The sequence below is a fragment of the Sinocyclocheilus grahami genome, unplaced genomic scaffold (assembly GCF_001515645.1).
Source record: "Sinocyclocheilus grahami isolate Dianchi unplaced genomic scaffold, SAMN03320097.WGS_v1.1 scaffold54.1, whole genome shotgun sequence".
NCBI classification, from domain to species: Eukaryota; Metazoa; Chordata; class Actinopteri; order Cypriniformes; family Cyprinidae; genus Sinocyclocheilus; species Sinocyclocheilus grahami.
Window position 1 is genome coordinate 2,849,992 of NW_015505233.1, and position 19,331 is coordinate 2,869,322.

Here is a 19,331-nt window from a genome sequence, read left to right on the forward strand (position 1 = left end):
TGTGAACATTTTAAAGGGTTTTTTTTAAAATTTTTTTTTTTTTTTTTTTTTTTTGCACCCTCAGATTCCAGATTTTCAAATAGTTGTATATCGGCCAAATATTGTCCTATCCTAACAAACCGTACATCAGTGGAAAGCGTATTTATTCAGCTTTCAGATATATTGTGTGTGTGTGTGTGTGTGTGTGTGTGTATGTATGTGTATATATATATATATATATATATATATATATCAATTACTGGTTCTACCCAGTTCTTGCCATAAAATTTGCCTAAATTAACAATACAACATTTACATTTTGCCCTTATAATAAATACATAAACATGTTATACAAATATCATTGTCAGAAGGTAATTACTAGCTTAATAGTCATAGAACAAATACATATGCAAAGCAAGTCTGACTTGCATGATTTTCTGATTTCATTCACCTTCTTCCCATTCTTTTCTGTGCTTTTTCTTGTACTCCATTGAATAAATGGGGCAAAAAGCTTCAGGAAACATATTAAGCCTGTATCAAAAACATTCTCAGAAAATATTCCCTCGTCAAAAGGTTCAAATCATATTGGAATCTTATCTAAAATGTCATAATGTCTCTTGAACATGAGAAATAAGAATATGTCTGGCTAATTTCCATGACTGTGGCAGGACTTTGCCAGAATCTCCACGCTGGCTTTATTCTCGGGGTCAGACGGAGAAGGCTGAAGATATCCTGAAGGATTTTGCTGTGAGGAACGGGAAAGGCAGAATTCCAGTGAAGCTCCGGCGGGCCGTCAGCGCCAGCGCTCCGGATGCATCCAGCCCTGGGGTTTTCCAGCTGGTCACACATCCCATACTGCGCTGGAGGACTGTGGTGCTCATGTATGTGTGGTGAGTATTTTATAGACGTCTGTAATATTTCCAAAAGCTACAATGGGGCAAATAAGTATTTGATACACTGCTGATTTTTCAAGTTTTCCCACTTACAAAGAATGGAGAGATCTGTAATTTTCATCGTAGGTACACCTCAACTGTGAGAGACAGAATCAAAAAAAAAATCCAGAAAATCACATTGTATGATTTTTAAATAATTAATTTCCATTTTATTGCATGAAATAAGTATTTGATCACCTACCAACCAGCAAGAATTCTAGCTCTCACAGACCTGTTAGTTTGTCTTTAAGAAGCCCTCCTATCCTCCACTCATTACCTGTATTAAAGTTGAGGTGTACCTACGATGAAAATTACAGATCTCTCCATTCTTTGTAAGTGGGAAAACTTGAAAAATCGGCAGTGTATCAAATACTTATTTGCCCCACTGTATATCTTTATTTCACTCTTACAGTATTATGCCAATGATCTGTGCATTTTAATGTACTCATTCTGTGTGTGTATGTGTATGATGCAGGTATGCGTGTAGCCTTGTGTATTATGGATTGACCCTCAGTGCCAGTGAAGATAAAGGTAATCGTTACCTTAGCGTTGCTATGTATGGTCTGGTGGAACTCCCTGCATACCCTCTCTGCATGTACTTCATTAACAAACCGTGGTAAATGCACTCGCACGATCACATCCACATGCTGCAGTATCAGACTCTCTCACATTATTAGCTTAGTGTGTTTGCTTGTTTTTCTTTTAGGGCAGGCCGGAGGAAGTCAATGGCCAATTTTCTTGCATTTGCAGGCGTATCCTGTCTGCTCACAATGTTCGTACCTGTATCAGGTGATCATCTTTCCAAATACATTAGGCTTTGATGCCACTTGGTTTATTTTTGGATATTTATGCAATTAATTGTTTCAGGAATGATACATTTTGGGTCCACACACACACACACAATTGGTCAAAAGTGAAATAATTAACATTTAAAAATGTTTTTGAAAGAAGTGTCTTATGCTGCATTTATTTGATCAGTAAAAACGTTAATATTATATAAATATAATTAAAATTTTAAATAACTTTTTTTATTATTCAATTGTGAAATGTAATTTATTCCTGTGATGGCAAAGCTGAATTTTCAGCAGCCATAACTCCAGTCTTCAATGTCACATGATCCTTCAGAAATCATTCTAATATGCTGATCTGGTGCTCAATTATTATATAAATCGACTCAAATTATTATTAATAATGTTTATTATTATTATTATTATTATTATTATTATTGTGGAAGCCATGATACATTTATTTAAAGATTCTTTGATGAATAAAAAAGTTTAAAAAAAAAATGTATTTGAAATAAAAATATTTTTAATAATATACATAAATGTCTTTACTGTCACTTTTGAATTTAATGCCATAACTCCAGTCTTCAATGTCACATGATCCTTCAGAAATCATTCTAATATGCTGATCTGGTGCTCAATTATTATATAAATCGACTCTTATTATTAATAATGTTTATTATTATTATTATTATTATTATTATTGTGGAAGCCATGATACATTTATTTAAAGATTCTTTGATGAATAAAAAAGTTTTAAAAAAAAAATGTATTTGAAATAAAAATATTTTTAATAATATACATAAATGTCTTTACTGTCACTTTTGAATTTAATGTCATTGCTGAATAAAAACACATTTTCTTCCTTTTTATTTTAAATCTTACCTACCCCCGACTTAGAATGGTAGTGTATCAAGGTTTCCACCAAAAATATTAAGTAGAACAACTGTTACCAACATTTATAAAAGAAAACGTAAAAAAAAATCTATTTTCAAATTTTTGACCAGTAGTGCTAATATTCTCTGTAAACATATATCATGCATTCTAATTTGGTTGTCTAAAGCCTGTTGTTTGCTTTCCTCAGGGTCCTTATTAAGTGCCACGTCACTGGCTCTAGTGGGAAAACTGATGGTCAGTGCTGCATTTAATATTGTGTACGTGTATACGTCAGAGCTCTACCCAACCGTGATCAGGTACAGCCAACGCTTTTGCTGCATGTGTGATGTCTTTTGTGCTTTAGCTCTTTTACAATTGTCATTTTAAATAAAAATGTATTATTAATATTAATAATAATTATATTATTAATAATATAAAATTATTAAAATGTGTTTAATTGTATAAAATGTGTTTAGTTCCTTACAGAATAAGATTCTGTGCTTGAGCAAACAGCGCCCTCTAGTGTATGCCATTATATAATCAACGTACAACCCAAAAGTCCCTCACTGCATGTGCTGGGTGAATTCTAATGTAAGTGTGTGTGTGTGTGTTTGTGTGTGTTAGGAATGCTGGGCTGGGTGTGTGTTCCATGTCCTGTAGAGTTGGGGGAATTCTGGCACCGTTTGTGCCGAGTATGGTAAGTAGCTGTAAGCTGTCTGACTTAAGAAATGCCATTTTCCCCCCTAAATATTTTCTTGTGTGATTAATAATTATTAATGTGTTAATATATGCATTCATAGATGTTATTAATATAATGTGTAAAAATTCTTGTAAAGTTAATTAATATTGTAAATATATTTGATCAGCGTTATTATTATTATTATTATATTGATTGATTGTGTACTGATTTATTGGTAATTGTCCAGAAATCATTGCACACCTCCATGCCATTTATGGTGTTCTGTTTGAGTGGGATTTCCGCGGGCTGCCTGGGGCTTCTTCTGCCGGAGACACTTAATAAACCTGCTGCTGAAACACTCGATGAACTGTCCAGCCCCACCTACCAGCGACTCTTACAGCCACAGGTAAACATGAGCATGACAGAATTGTAATTTCATAAGATTATTAAACTGTCTAATTGCATAACTCCCTGGAATACTTACTTCTGGTTGGTTGATCACGGCATTCTGCCGCCAAATGTTTTTGTATAGTTTCATGTCTCTTATATAACAGTCTTCTTACACTTACATTTACTGTTATGCTTTTGGCCGATGTTTTATCCAAAGTGATTTATATTGAATACATATTTCATCGAACCTGTGACTTTGACATTGGTAGCACCATGCTCTGCTGTTTGTGATGCAAGAACACATGATAAAAAATTATTGAATGCATAATTATTTATTGTAATTATTATAATAAAGGTATTGTGAATAAAATTATAATTAAAAACTGCAGTATAAATAAATTCAGCTGAAATCAATGTTTCATGTGTCCAACAAACTCTGAGAATTTATTTTTTTAAATATATATTGCTTTACAAGAATCCCAATTAGACCTTTTCTTCATAATGGATTGTTGTGTTTTTTATAGGTTCACCTTTTGGAAGAAAAGCATTTAATTGACCACAACGGGGCTGACAGTGACTAAGACAAAGACCTTGAAAACATTATATTACACCCGTTTACATACATTCCTTGACCATGGTCAGAATTTCGTGCCATACACTGACTCACTGAAAGACTAAAGGTGCCTTCCAGAAGAAATCTGTCTGCTCAAAGGATCAATTCAACAGATTTAACTGTCAGGACTAATTTAAAATAATGGAAAATGGACCAGATTTTCATTCGTTAACTTTTTTTTTTTTTTCTCATAATGTCTGACAATTATGACAACTAATTTCATGTGTTTACTGCCATTTATGAACAAATGTCTTGTTTAGATTTAACTGTCAGGACTAATTTAAAATAATGGAAAATGGACCAGATTTTCATTCGTTAACTTTTTTTTTTTTCTCTCATAATGTCTGACAATTATGACAACTAATTTCATGTGTTTACTGCCATTTATGAACAAATGTCTTGTTATTTTTTTTGTGAGCTGTGACATTGCATTCACCAGAGTGTTTATATAAGCATTCAATTAATAATCAATAATGGCTGCAAATTTCAGTGATACTGAATCTTCGTTTTGGAAATGGTTCACTCAAAAATTAAAATTCATTTATTTGCTGTTTTAAATCTTTACTGACAATATTTTTCCATCATACTCATATGCTGGTATTTTTTTCTGTGCAACACACAAGTAGTTCGGTCATTGGACACTTGATTTGAAATTCAATAAATATTATCAGTGAATAAATTAGATTTGGGATTCATACTTTTATTCATGACTTTTTTTTTTGCCTTTGGTGTTTTGCTGGGGGGGGGGGAAATCAGCATGTTGGTTTGAATCAACATGGGGGCGGTGAATAATAGCAGAATTTTAATTTTGGGGTGAACTGTTGTTTTAAGAGACCCTTTTTTACCATTATTGATTGTTGTTTTTCTCCAAAGGGAGAAGTGAAGTGTTAAACACAAATATCTCTGTACAGTGCTAAACATGCTTTTGTGTTTATCTTGAGAGTTAAGGGAAAAGCTTTGAAATAAATGCCTCATGTATATTGCGCATGATCGTTTATGTCTGTTTGTAACCAGTAGACGGCACTGTGTTGAAGGCCACCTCCCCTGAACTGAAGTCACCTTTGACCTGTTCCAGTCCTGTGGTGGTGATGTCAGCGTTGACGCAGGTGAGCAGTGCTCAGGTAAACCACAGGATTCAGGAGCTGGGAGTTTCAAAGAAGCCGGCACAAAACTTTCAACCACAAACCTGTTTTTTTTGTTTTGTTTCCGTCTCTCTTTCCTTGCTGTAATCGCAGCCTGTGGCGCTGCATGTAGCTGACGGAATAGGTTGAGAGAGAGCAGGCATTAACTATAATAACTGTTTTCATTCTGTAAGTCTTCCTCCAAGGCCTGGCGGGCGTTATATCACCCTGCACAAGGAGATAAACAGCAGGTACAGAAGGTGTGGTCTCTTGAGTGCATTATCTATACCAGGGGTGTCCAAACTCGGTCCTGGAAGGCCGGTGTCCTGCAGAGTTTAGCTCCAACTTGCCTCAACACACCTGCCTTTAAGTTTCTAGTATGCCTAGTAAGAGCTTGATTAGCTGCTTCAGGTGTGTTTAATTGGGGTTGGAACTAAACTCTTCAGGACACCGGCCCTCCAGGACCGAGTTTGGACACCCCTGATTTATACCATGTGTTCAACTTCTAATAAAACCAAATTATTTGTCTGTTATTATGTTTGCAATGCTGCAATTCATCTGCAAAATTTTAATGAACTGTTTAACAAAATAAATCATCAAAGTAAGTCTTACTTACTATATATATAAACAACAGCTTTTTTTATTTGGGTGATGTTATCAAGCCCTCTTTTTAAACACCACATTATTTATTTTTGTAATGGGAGCCTATAAGCCTGGGGTAATGTGACTTTCCTGCTTTCAGCTCATCACATTCAGAAAGCACAACAACTGTCACACACCTGTACAGAAAAGTAGTTCAGGTTCAATATCGGGTCAGTGTCATTGTCTGTGTTCATATGGGGGTGTGGGAAGAAAGAGTTCGAGCGGTGAGCCATAAACACAGGTATGAAGCCTGAGGAGGAAGCCAGATTTCTGGAAAATCATAGAACAATATGACCTGAGACTGAACTCGCAAGATCATTGCTGCAGGCCATACTGTACCGGTTCTGTCTGTATAAATAAGCAAAAGAACCTGAGAAAATAAAGGATGAAAATAACAGGAATAAGCAGCTGGTACTGGGCTTACTTATCCGAACTGAAATGTTTGTGCTTTGTTGTGTTTTAGTATATATATGTATATATATTATATTCTATTCCATTCTATTGTTCTGTCTGTAAGCAAAAATAAATAAGCAAAAGAACCGGTGAAAACAATTTTACAGTCTCTGCACTGGGTACCTATTAAGTTCCGTATCAGTTACAAAATATTATTACCTGCCTATAAGGCCCTTAATGGGTTAGCTCCTGCGTACCTAACTAGTCTTCTACCACGCTACAATCCATCACGCTCCCTAAGGTCACAAAACTGGACTTTTGGTAGTACCTAGGATAGCAAAGTCCACTAAAGGAGGTAGAGCTTTTTCATATTTGACTCTCAAACTCTGGAATAGCCTTCCTGATAACGTTCGGGGTTCAGACACACTCTCTTGTTTAAGTCTAGATTAAAGACACATCTCTTTGGCCAAGCATTCAAATAATGCATCTCATAATCTTTTACTGCAGTTATATCTAATCAATTGCACATTATTATTCTTTAGTTTGGGTTAAACAAATCAATTTTGCTTGGTTGGAACGGCAGCTACGCTAATTATGTCTCTATTTGTTTCTCTGTTTCTGCACAAGCTTCAATCTGGATCCAGAACACCTGAGAAGAGATGATGCCAACCCCTCAGAGGACCTCAGATGATGCCAACCATGAAACAACATACAGAACTACCAAATAATAATTGCTGTTAATAGTGTTCATCGTCTGTTTGATTACGTCTTTAATTGATTTTTCCGTACATTTCTGCCATATGTACATTAACTGACAGTCACCACTGATAAGCTACTACTAAATATTGTAGAAACTTAATTTGCTGTAAAGTTGCTTTGCAACGATTTGTATCGTGAAAAGCGCTATACAAATAAACTTGAATTGAATTTAATTGAAAAACAATGTCTTCAGAATAAAAGATGAAAATAACAGAAATAAACATCTCATACTGTGCTTACTTATCCAAACTCTGTGAGATGTTTTATTTTGTTTTAGAATATTAATACATATATATTGTTATAATTTATATTCATATTAATAAATAAGAAATACATTATAAAAAAATACATTTTTAAATATTTTGATATATAACCATATCTATCTGTTCTGTCTATAAATTAGTAAAAGAACCTTATGAAAATAATACCTTGAAAATAAAGGATAAAACAAACTGAAATATACATGTTCTTTTATATCGAAACATGTATTTTATTTTTAATAAGCAATCAAATATTGCCTTTTATTATTATGCTATCTTACATATTTACATGTATTTCAAGACATAACAACATACAGAAAGTTGTTATATAAATAATGTAAATATAATTAAGTGTATTGAAAAGTTAAAAATAAAACAACATTAAAAATCTTAGGATGTACTTCAAGTATATAATTACAATAATTAAGATTAGAGATTTCCAACACTAATCCCGGATGGTGGATCCCGGACTGATTGATCTCTAACCCTAATTAACACCTGAACCTGGTAATCAAGGCCTCCAAGGTCACTAGAACCTTCCACACAGGTGTGCTGGAGAGGAGACGGTTGGAGCTAAACTCCACAAGAATGTGCCTCTCCAGGAGGACTGCACATGTCTGGGTTAGATCAAAGGGATTCAATGGACAAAAAAGGTTGGGAAACCCTTTTATGTGCCCATTTAGATGATCCATAATGTGCATTTTGCTCACACAGCATTTTTTCCAGAAACGGAGTGATGATTCATATGTCGAATGCTTGAATGGAAATGAAGGAATTAATTCAGAATATTACTTAGAAAAACAAGTGTAACACAATGTAAATGCCTGAAGTTAGCCAAGCTAGTCTGAATGACATTTAAAAAGCTTCTTTATTATTATGTGACCGTATCACTACTAACCATCAGGTCTGATGACAGATTTGTGAATTGAGATGCCACTGTAATGTACTTGTAATCCTATTTGATTTTAGCTCTAAAAAGTGAATTTACCCATGAAAGTCCTCCCTGAATTTTTGTAGACACTCAGTCGAGCTGAACCTATTCATTCATAAGCATTTTTTGCTGCATCAAAAGCTTATGCAGATGTGCTGACAGTGGGTGTAGCATTATCAGTGCGTTGATTCTTCTTTATTAAAGCATGTCAATCACTCTGTTATTGAACCCTGAAAACCCACCCAACTTCTATATTTGTGTCTGATGAATGACTTTAGAAATGCAGCACTGCCATTTGCTGTGATTCACCCAAAGGCTGTGGGAAGAATTTCTGTATAACTCAAATTCAGTCAGCTCGGGTCAACAGCAAGTCCCATCACAGTTTGCTGGATGTTTTCCCTCATATTTTCCTCATGAATGAATATTCCCTTTAAGGAAAGTACAGTAGGCAATGACGTGCACCTGAGGTGAGGATGATTATGTTCCAGAGAACAACAGGAAATAAAGTGATCTATAGCCTGTCACATCTGAAGTTGCAGTAAGCTGTAGGAGTCATGTCGAGGTGATATCCTCATTCTTACGAAGGCTGAATTGTCACCAGACACCATTTCACTGTAATGAGATGCTTAGGGAGTGAGTTCAGAGACACTGCATTTTTATGGGACAATCCTGACACTTCCACTGAACTTGCCAAATATTTGAAGTTGACGCCTGATGTGGCAAAGACCATCTTGTGCTCCTACTGAAAAACTGAAATGTCTGTCTATCTGTCTGTCTTGTTGTTTTAATGTCTATTTTTTTTATAAATAAATACAGTATTATCTGTCCATCCGTCCGTCCGTCTGTTTAAATGTCTATTTTTTTTATAAATGCATACAGTATTATCTGTCTGTCTGTCTGTTTTAATGTCTATTTTTTTATAAATGCATACAGTATGATCTATCCATCTATCTATCTGTCTATTTTTTATAAATGCATACAGTATTATCTGTCTGTCTGTCTGTTTTAATGTCTATTTTTTTTATAAATGCATACAGTATGATCTATCCATCTATCTATCTGTCTATTTTTTATAAATGCATACAGTATTATCTGTCTATCTGTCTGTCTATTTTTTTTATAAATGCATACAGTATTATCTATCTCTGTGTGTCTGTCTGTCTTGTTTTAATGTCTATTTTTTTATGAATGCATACAATATTATCTGTCTGTCTGTCTTGTTGTTTTAATGTCTATTTTTTATAAATACATACAGTATTTCTATCTGTCTGTCTGTCTGTCTATTTTTTTATAAATGCATACAGTATCGTCTGTCTGTCTGTCTTGTTTTAATGTCTGTTTTTTATAAATGCATACAGTATTATCTATCTATCTGTCTGTCTTATTGTTTTAATGTCTGTTTTTTATAAATACATACAGTATTATCTATCTGTCTCTGTCTGTCTGTCTATTTTTTATGAATACATACAATATTATCTATCTGTCTGTCTGTCTGTCTTATTGTTTTAATGTCTGTTTTTTATGAATACATACAATATTATCTATCTGTCTGTCTGTCTGTCTCATTGTTTTAATGTCTATTTTTTTATAAATACATACAGTATTATCTATCTGTCTCTGTCTGTCTGTCTATTTTTTTATGAATACATACAATATTATCTATCTGTCTGTCTGTCTGTCATCTATCTATCTGTCTGTCTGTCTGTCATCTATCTATCTGTCTGTCTGTCTGTCATCTATCTATCTGTCTGTCTGTCTTATTGTTTTAATGTCTGTTTTTTATGAATACATACAATATTATCTATCTGTCTGTCTGTCTTATTGTTTTAATGTCTATTTTTTATAAATACATACAGTATTTCTATCTGTCTGTCTGTCTGTCTGTCTACTTTTTTATAAATGCATACAGTATTTCTATCTATCTGTCTGTCTGTCTGTCTGTTTTTTTTATAAATACATAGTTATCTGTCTGTCTTTTTTAATGTCTACTTTTTTATGAATACATACAATATTATCTGTCTGTCTGTCTATTTTTTTTTATAAATGCATACAGTATTATCTATCTGTCTGTCTTATTGTTTCAATGTCAATTTTTTATAAATACATACAGTATTTCTATCTATCTGTCTGTCTGTCTGTCTGTCTTGTTTTAATGTCTATTTTTTTATAAATGTATACAGTATTGTCTGTCTGTCTGTCTTGTTTTAATGTCTATTTTTTTATAAATGTATAAAGTATTGTCTGTCTGTCTGTCTGTTTTAGTGTCTATTTTTTATAAATGCATACAGTATCGTCTGTCTGTCTGTCTTGTTTTAATGTCTATTTTTTTTATAAATGCATACAGTATTGTCTGTCTGTCTGTCTTGTTTTGTTTTGATGTCTATTTTTTTATAAATACATACAGTATTTCTATCTATCTGTCTGTCTGTCTGTCTGTTTTAGTGTCTATTTTTTATGAATGCATACAGTATCGTCTGTCTGTCTGTCTTGTTTTGTTTTGATGTCTATTTTTTTATAAATACATACAGTATTTCTATCTATCTGTCTGTCTGTCTGTCTGTTTTAATGTCTATTTTTTTTATAAATGCATACAGTATTGTCTGTCTGTCTGTCTTGTTTTGTTTTAATGTCTATTTTTTTATAAATGAATACAGTATTGTCTGTCTGTCTGTTTTAATGTCTATTTTTTTATAAATGCATACAGTATTGTCTGTCTGTCTGTCTTGTTTTAATGTCTATTTTTTATAAATGCATACAGTATTGTCTGTCTGTCTTATTGTTTTAATGTCTATTTTTTATAAATGCATACAGTATTGTCTGTCTGTCTTATTGTTTTAATGTCTATTTTTTATAAATGCATACAGTATTATCTGTCTGTTTTAATGTCTATTTTTTATAAATGCATACAGTATTGTCTGTCTGTCTGTCTGTCTGTCTGTCGGTCTATTTTTTTTATAAATACATACAGTATTGTCTGTCTGTCTGTCTGTCTTGTTTTAATGTCAATTTTTTAATAAATACATACAGTATTGTCTGTCTGTCTGTCTTGTTTTAATGTCTATTTTTTTATAAATACATACAGTATTATCGATCTGTCTGTCTGTCTAATACACTGGAAGATGAAGGATGTGCAGCTGAGAAATGTCTATATAAATATGTGTGCACTCACCTTTGCCCTTGTTTTCTGAACTCTTGACTACAGAGGGGTGGTGTGAGTACGTGTAGCTGATGTGTGCATGTTTGGGTCAGGTATCATTTGTGCTTTGGGGTAATTACAGTGTAGACACCAGCTGCTGCTTCTGCATTCCAACACACACTGATGCTGCCGACAGAGGTCATGACACATCACACAGCTTCCACCATGACTGATGCCCGACAAACACTTCACATCTTACCTGTAGCTGCTGACGTTCATGCTTTAATGGGTTTACTTATCTCAAAGAATATTTAGAATATTGATTTTGACATCTAAACTCTTCACCAACCCATATTTAGAGTAGGTTAGTTAGGATGGCTGATAGTAACCTTTGTAGAGTGTTTAAGTCATTGGCACTTACAAATCATGCTGTTTATCCCGCTGGAAGTCAGATGATTGAAGGTGTGACATCATGTATACACACATGCACAAAAGGTAATCCGGTTCAGAAGTTCAGCTGAACTATGATCCTGCCTCAAGGGCACGATGGAACAGTGAAGAGAGAAATGGGATGATACCACATGGATTTCAATGGAAATTTGATTGTTAGCTCTTACAAGCCGAAAGGGAAAGAAAGATAACTGTTAACATCGACTTCATCAGCAGAGCAGAAACAAATTGTATTTTAGTTTTGCTCATTTATTTGAATTTGTACATATATTTGTATATATATTGCCCTTTTCCCCTTAATTTTTATTAGAACAAGGTCAAGATCCCAATAGAGACACAAGTCACATGATTCCATTAGGATTTCATGACAATTTCCCATCTTTGTTGCTTCCTAACTATAACCTTTCTTCATCCCACCTCTCTCACCACTCCCATCCTCTCCAATATCTCTTCCACCCTTGACACTGAAGCACACTGTATGTTCTCCGTCTGGTATGTCTGTGTGCCCTTCGGCTGCTAGTCTTAAGGGTGTGTGTGTGTGTGTGTCAGTCCATCACAGATTCTTTTGTCAGTTTTATGTCCATACATGTGTGAAAGCTGCTTCCTCTTTTGCGCAGAGACCCGTTTTTATTGATAAGAGAGGCTGCATGTCTACTGCTGGTGGATTCAGGCACCGCTCTGCTTTATCTAAACACTACGGTCTTGTCCTTCATGTTCTCGAGTAGTTTCGTGGTAAACATAACATCTTAATGCTTGTTGAGACAAAAGGAAACCTTTACTCAGTAGAAATTGCAGTAACGTAGCCAAATTTGTTTTATAAACCCCAATGTATCAAATGTAGAAGCCTCATATTTTGAACAAGGCTGCATTTATTTGATCAAAAATGCAGTAAAACAGTTAAATGTTATTATAATAAAAAAAACTGTTTTCTATTGTAATTTATTCCTGTGATGGCAAAGCTGAATTTTCAGCAGTCATAACTCCAATTTTCAGGGTCACGTGATCCTTCAGAACTCATAATATACACTGTAAAAAAAAAATCAGTAAAATTTACGGTAAAAAAACGGCAGCTGTGGTTACCGGAATTTTACCGTAAAAAATATGGTAGCAACGTTTTAGGTTTTATGGTTTTAACTTAAATTTACAGTCAAATACCGTAATTTCATTAACTGATAAAATGTTATTATATACCAACCTATTGAAGCACTGACATCTGTTTTGTACCTTTGTAATACACTGATAACCACCAAATGCAGGTGGTGATGAGAAAGTCACATGATGAACAAAAGCCCATCACAAGTAGCTTTTAAATAATAACATATATAGAAGGTGCGCCGTGTCATTCACACAAACACCAAACACCATCATGGTAACACACATGAAACTGAAATAACGCAATAAACATTAATTTAACAACATTAGGTGTAACACTCAACCCTAATATACAAAATTGATAAGAAAAAACTAAGAAGAAACATAGTTATTTCAACAAAAAAACATCAAATTTGAAATGTAACGCAGGGAATTCTGGGAATGTCAATTTACGGTTATTCACTGTAAATTATACGGCCTATTTCACTTCCAAAAACGGTATACTACTGTAAAATTAATGTCCAATACATGTAATGTCCAATACAGTTTTTCACCGTATATAGTAGGGGAATTTACCGTTAACCATTTAACAGGTTTTTACTGTAGAATTTTTACAGTCTTCTACCGTTAAATTCACGGTCATTTTTTACAGTGTACTGATTAAGAAACATTTATTTGTATTATTTCAGTGCTGAAAGCAGTTGTGCTGCCAAATGTTTCTGTGATACATTTTTTCAGGATTCTTTGATGAATATAAAGTTTTAAATGTTTTATTTATAACACAATGTCTTTACTGTCACATTTGATCAATTTAATGCATCCATGCTGAAAATAAGTATTCTTTTTTTCATATTTTACTGACCTCAAACTTTTGAATGGGAGTGTAAATTCTTATGATAAATGTTTACATATATATGTATGTAACATACTGACCCCAAACATAATGTTCATGCTCAACAAAGCGCAAATAAACACATCAAATCTCTTTATTGAACAGAGACATCTTAAACACTATAACCGCTCCAAATACACATTTCAAAATAGATACCACAAAAGATATAAAATTAACATGAGCACTATTCAACAAGACAAACACATGAGCACAGGAACTACAAGAAGTATTACACAAGTACTGAACATATACAACATGTATACACATAAACTCCTAATTTGGAGAAAAAGTGCTGCTTGTTTTCTCCTTCCCTGTATTTAAACTGATCCCCCAGTTCACAGCGCAAGGGTCATTTTTCACAGCTTACATTCATGATAAACACAAATAACTATGCATTAGTCATCTATTTACATGGTTTAAAGCAATGTGTAACTTCTGTAAGTACTAGAGCCGCAAGGACAGCATGTAGAGATAACTAGTCATTTTAGTAGTACAGTGGCCTAGAAATTAGAAAGTGGCATAATATAATTTTTTATTTAGTGAGCTATCCTATTCACTTGAGAAAAATATAAATAGAGCTTATTTGTGTTCCTACTTCATTTCATAAAACAAAAACAGGTTTTGTTTATATATCACATACAAGACTGAGATGAAATAATAAATGAATTTAAATGCATTTCTATTTTTATAGTTTATAAGATTTTTTTTTTTCTTTTTAGATTTCCTCATGCACATCACAATGGCTTGGCTATTCAAACCTAACATATTTTTACACAGGTTTAAGTAACTTTTTCATGCATTCTAGTGGATATTTACCCTTTCCACAAGTTCACTAAAAACAAGTGTTCAAGTTCAAGACTGCATTATCTAATGAATGGGTCAGGTTCATCATTTCATCCATTTCCAGATGGTTTGCTTTACATAAACATTATAAAGGAAACTGCATATGATTCCCAAAAGGAGTTTGACATCTATGCACTGGCGTTCTATGTGGTACAGTGTCTAAATGAAGTTTTTTATCTATATATGCGTGGATTCCCTCCGATTTCTCTCAACTCCGTGGGTTCTGTAGTTAAAAAACACATGCAATCCATTGACCGGATGCACGATTGGCACCGTCTGCATCGTTGGATATGTTTCTGTTGCCAGAGTGCAATCTACTGTGGCGAGCAACTCCACCGCAAGAGTTTTGAGCACAATCAAAGCGAGCTCCCGGCCGATGCACCTCCTCACACCACCTCCAAATGGGACGTAACTGAAGCGGTCGGTTTTGCTCTCGTTTCGATCTGCGCAGAACCGGTCTGGGTCGAAGAGCTCTGGGTTCTGATATGCTTCTGCTGTCTCGTGCGTGTCACGGATGCTGTACATGACGCTCCAGCCCTTTGGGATCTGATAACCCTGCAAATGCACAATATACAAATTATTACATTAGACAGATTTTTGTGTAAAGTTTTTGAATCCATGTTTTTCATCAGCAAAATCTGTTTATTATTCACATTATATCATGATCATGATTTTATAATTAAAAATAAATTTTTATTCATGTTCCTAAAATAAATATTATTTAAAAAATTTTAAAACTTTAATTATTAATTAATAATATATAAAAAAATCACACTATATTGCGATTTAATACTTTTATGATTAAAAATTATAATGTAAAATTTTATGATGTAGTAATTTTTATTTTTATTTCTAATATAAAATGTAAAATATTTTTTTACACCATTTTAGGGTTCAATGCACAACAAAATTATTATTCTATATTAATATTCACACTATACATTTATCATTTTACACATTTCATTATGTAATTTAATGTCGCTAATATAATTTTTTTTTTTTTCTGTGCATAAAAATATTTTAGTAATTTTTAGTTCATTTTTACCAGCAACATCTGATTTAATATCATTATTATTATTATTCACGCAATATCGTGGTTTAATAATGCACAATTTCACTAATGTTATAATGTAGTAATTTCTGTTTCTAATATAAAATGTTACTGAAAAAATTAACTAACTTTTGCAGACAATGTATGAATGCACCATCCATAAAACGGTATTTGCAGTAATTATTTTGCACAAAACAAAACAACAAAACAAAAAACACAACACTTACATTTAATTCAAATGTTTGCAGGACTGTCCTGTATCCGCCAGACACCGGTGGGAGGAACCGAAGCACCTCTTTGACCACACAGTCCAGGTAAGAAAGTTGACTCAGTTTCTCCAAACTCAGGTAAGGGACGTGGGTGCGAGAGCGATGCCACTCTTCCTTGTCTCCTGCTTCAAAACACGGTGTTTTATTCATCGCTGATCTCCACTCGCTGGTACTCTTCTCAGCAGCATCACTTTCCTCACTGATGACGTTCCCATGGCAACGAGAGCGGCAGTATCCATGCGCATCGCCGATCAGCCCCTCGCTTTCCAGCTCTGCTCTGGCGCACTCACTCACATCTGGATGACGCAGCAGCTGCAGGATGAGGGATGTTGATGCGCTGGCAGTAGTGGAGTGAGCAGCGAAGATTAACTCTACTGCGGTTTCCTGAAATGCATTTTCATTTATTTATTTTGCAAACATGAATCCAAATGAAACTGAAAGGAAAAAAATGTAATGCAAACAACTGAGAATAGCATTTTTTTTTAGTTTTGCTCACATACACATTCAGTACAGGTCAAACGTTTGGAATAATTACAATTATTTATATATATATATAAAAAAAAAATTCACTTTGTCACTTATGCTCACCAAGACTGCATTTATTTGTTCAAAAATACAGTAAAAACAGTTATATAAATAAATAAATAAATATATATATATATATATAATTATGGTTATCACAGCTGAAAACAGATTTTGCTGTGAAAAATTATAAATTTTTCAGAATGATCTGATGAATAGAAAGTTCAGAAGAACAGCATTTATTCTAATATAAAACTGTACTGTCTGTACTGTTGCTTTTGATCAGTTTAGTGCATCCAGCCATGGAAGAACATTCAAAAATCTTAATTTTTCCAAACTTTTGGCCAGTTTTATGTGTATGTATGTATGTACAGTATGTGTGTGTGTGTGTATATATATATATATTTGTATATAAATGAATGAATAAATGCATTTAATTGGATCAAAACATTATCATGGGATCATCATCTGTGATGAAAGCTAAATATAATATTACAAAATAAAATAATTAAAACTAGGTAATAGTACAAAGACAGCACACATTCTTAAAAATAAAGGTTCCAAAACGGGGTTATCACAGCGATGCCATAGAAGAACCAGTTTTAGTTCCCCAAAGAACCTTTCAGTGAACAGTTCTTAAAAGAACCATTTTTTTATTAGTGTGAAGAACATTTTCATAATCTAAAGAACCTTTTTCCACTGTAAAGAACCTTTTGTGGAATGAAAAGGTTCCATAGACGGTAAAGGTTCTTTGTGGAACCATTGATGCCAATAAAGAACCTTTATTTTTAAGAGTGCACAATACATTTGGATTTGGCCTTCTATGGTTTACCTTAAGCTCTTGCATTGTAAGCTCATAGTCATCTTCCTTCGCACTGCTCAGCATATAGTCAAAAGCATCACAATAATCACTGGTTTGCTGCTTTTTCAGTTTCTCCTCTATGATCTTCTCCATGGCAGAGTGCAGAATCTCACGGGCCCTGATTCCCTACAACAAAACAAATAGACTGTTCATGAATAAAAGTTCTAAAAAAAAAATTTCGACATGGTTTGTTTGCTCAAGCTGTGAGACAATGTGACTTTTGGCTTGTGGATGGAAGATCAGAACTGGACTCATTCTCACCTTACGCAGGCCGCTTATGGGGGTGTCAATAGGAAGAGAAAAGAGGTTGTTCATGAGCTGTTCAAAGGTTTTGGAGAGAGAAGTGATTTGCTGCTCCTCCAGATGCAGACCGAGCAGGACTCGCACTGCAATGCGGAAAGTGAGTGACTTGGCTACGGTGTAAACGTCCACAGGCCCGGTCTCGGAGCACCACTTAGCAATTTCAGTCTTGACAACATCTTGAAGGCGTGTCAGATAGGCCTCCAGCGCCCCACGGCTAAACACCTTTGCAAGGATCTAGAAAACAAAATTTTATTGATCAAATGCTGGACTATTCATTGCAACATCAATGGCTGGAAATGAAAGATTCATTTTTTTGTGAGCGTTCATCTTTACAGGGATATTTAGGAGAAATAATACAATTAATGGGTTAATTCTTTCGATAAGATGCCTTTTTTATTGAAAAGTCTTTCAGGGTGCATGCCTTTCAGATACGCTTACTTTTCTCTTCCTCTTGTGCAGGACACCAACTGAGTTTACCAGAGTGTTGGGCCCCAGGATGATGCGTGTGCTCTGGGGCCACTGCGTGCACACCAGCGTGTGTTCACCCAGCAGAATCTTACGGATGTTTTCTGCACCGGTCACTCGGATGAGGGGTTTGCCCAAAAGGTGAGTTTTAAAAACATTTCCGTGTTTCTCGCGTCTGGAGATGTGAAAGCTGGATCCCTGTTACAACACAACAGAGTTTCATGTCAAACTTTTTAGATAGACGCAATACCCCGAGTCCCCACTACTTCCCCAAGACTTTCAGTTGTTTGTGACTATAAGGCTTTTTAAAATTTCCATACTAAAAATATTTCCATGCAAATTTCCCATACTATTTTATAAACTTTCCAGGCCTACATAATGGAATATTTATTTATTTTATTGATTGATTGATTGCATCTTCTGGAAAGGATTGATCAGTTCTGCATGAAATCAAGGTGAAAAGGTCGGTTTTTACCACAGTGAAGAATTACACCCTCATCAAGTTCACACATGCAGGGAATAATTCCCCTTGTGGATTTTGCACATCAGGCCAGCAGAGGAACTGGCTCATATGCCTCATGTTCCTTTGAGAAAGCATTAAACATTACACTAAAGGTAATGCAAAAATATTAGCAAAATAACATAAAATGCAACATACTCTAATCTACATAAAATATAACATTAATAAAATAATTAACTTAGGCCCTATAAAATCTAAATAGCCTAGTCTAAATGTGGTGGTTTGCGATGGAATTCGATTTTTTCCTCACAAGTTAGCATATGTCGTTTAATTATTTTTTACCTACTACATCATTTTAACCGGGGGCTTCGTGTATTGTTTTCATAGCTACGTTTCACAAGTGAGTCAGAGTGCACTGGTCTAAATGTTTATGATCTTAAAGAAACCGGCTTTACTTAGAGAGGTAACCATAGCAACACGTGCTTGATCGCTGTAACGTACATAGGATACGGTGCATCGATAAAACGTAAGTAGCCTACTGACGTTATTTATAAAGCTACACTCTAAAAAAATGCTGGGTTAAATACAACCCAGTGCTGGGTAAAATAGGGACAAACCCAGCAATT

At 34.3% G+C, this 19,331-nt stretch overlaps 2 protein-coding genes across 2 annotated transcripts in view; one reads left to right on the forward strand and one right to left on the reverse strand.

The window, feature by feature from the left end:
* Positions 1-4,502, forward strand: part of slc22a15 (solute carrier family 22 member 15) — an 8,056-nt gene extending 3,554 nt beyond the window's left edge. The window contains exons 6-12 of the mRNA XM_016269717.1: positions 648-869; positions 1,387-1,527; positions 1,618-1,700; positions 2,781-2,889; positions 3,197-3,269; positions 3,499-3,657; positions 4,166-4,502. Coding sequence (XP_016125203.1) covers positions 648-869; positions 1,387-1,527; positions 1,618-1,700; positions 2,781-2,889; positions 3,197-3,269; positions 3,499-3,657; positions 4,166-4,222 — 844 coding nt within the window. The 3' untranslated portion in view covers positions 4,223-4,502. The remainder of the gene's footprint in view (positions 1-647; positions 870-1,386; positions 1,528-1,617; positions 1,701-2,780; positions 2,890-3,196; positions 3,270-3,498; positions 3,658-4,165) is intronic.
* Positions 4,503-14,649: 10,147 nt separating this feature from the next.
* cyp26c1 (cytochrome P450, family 26, subfamily C, polypeptide 1) overlaps positions 14,650-19,331 on the reverse strand; it is a 6,179-nt gene continuing 1,497 nt past the window's right edge. Inside the window, exons 2-6 of the mRNA XM_016269916.1 lie at positions 18,219-18,443; positions 17,739-18,014; positions 17,448-17,603; positions 16,052-16,477; positions 14,650-15,328 (exon numbers count right to left, since the gene is read on the reverse strand). Coding sequence (XP_016125402.1) covers positions 14,951-15,328; positions 16,052-16,477; positions 17,448-17,603; positions 17,739-18,014; positions 18,219-18,443 — 1,461 coding nt within the window. The 3' untranslated portion in view covers positions 14,650-14,950. The remainder of the gene's footprint in view (positions 15,329-16,051; positions 16,478-17,447; positions 17,604-17,738; positions 18,015-18,218; positions 18,444-19,331) is intronic.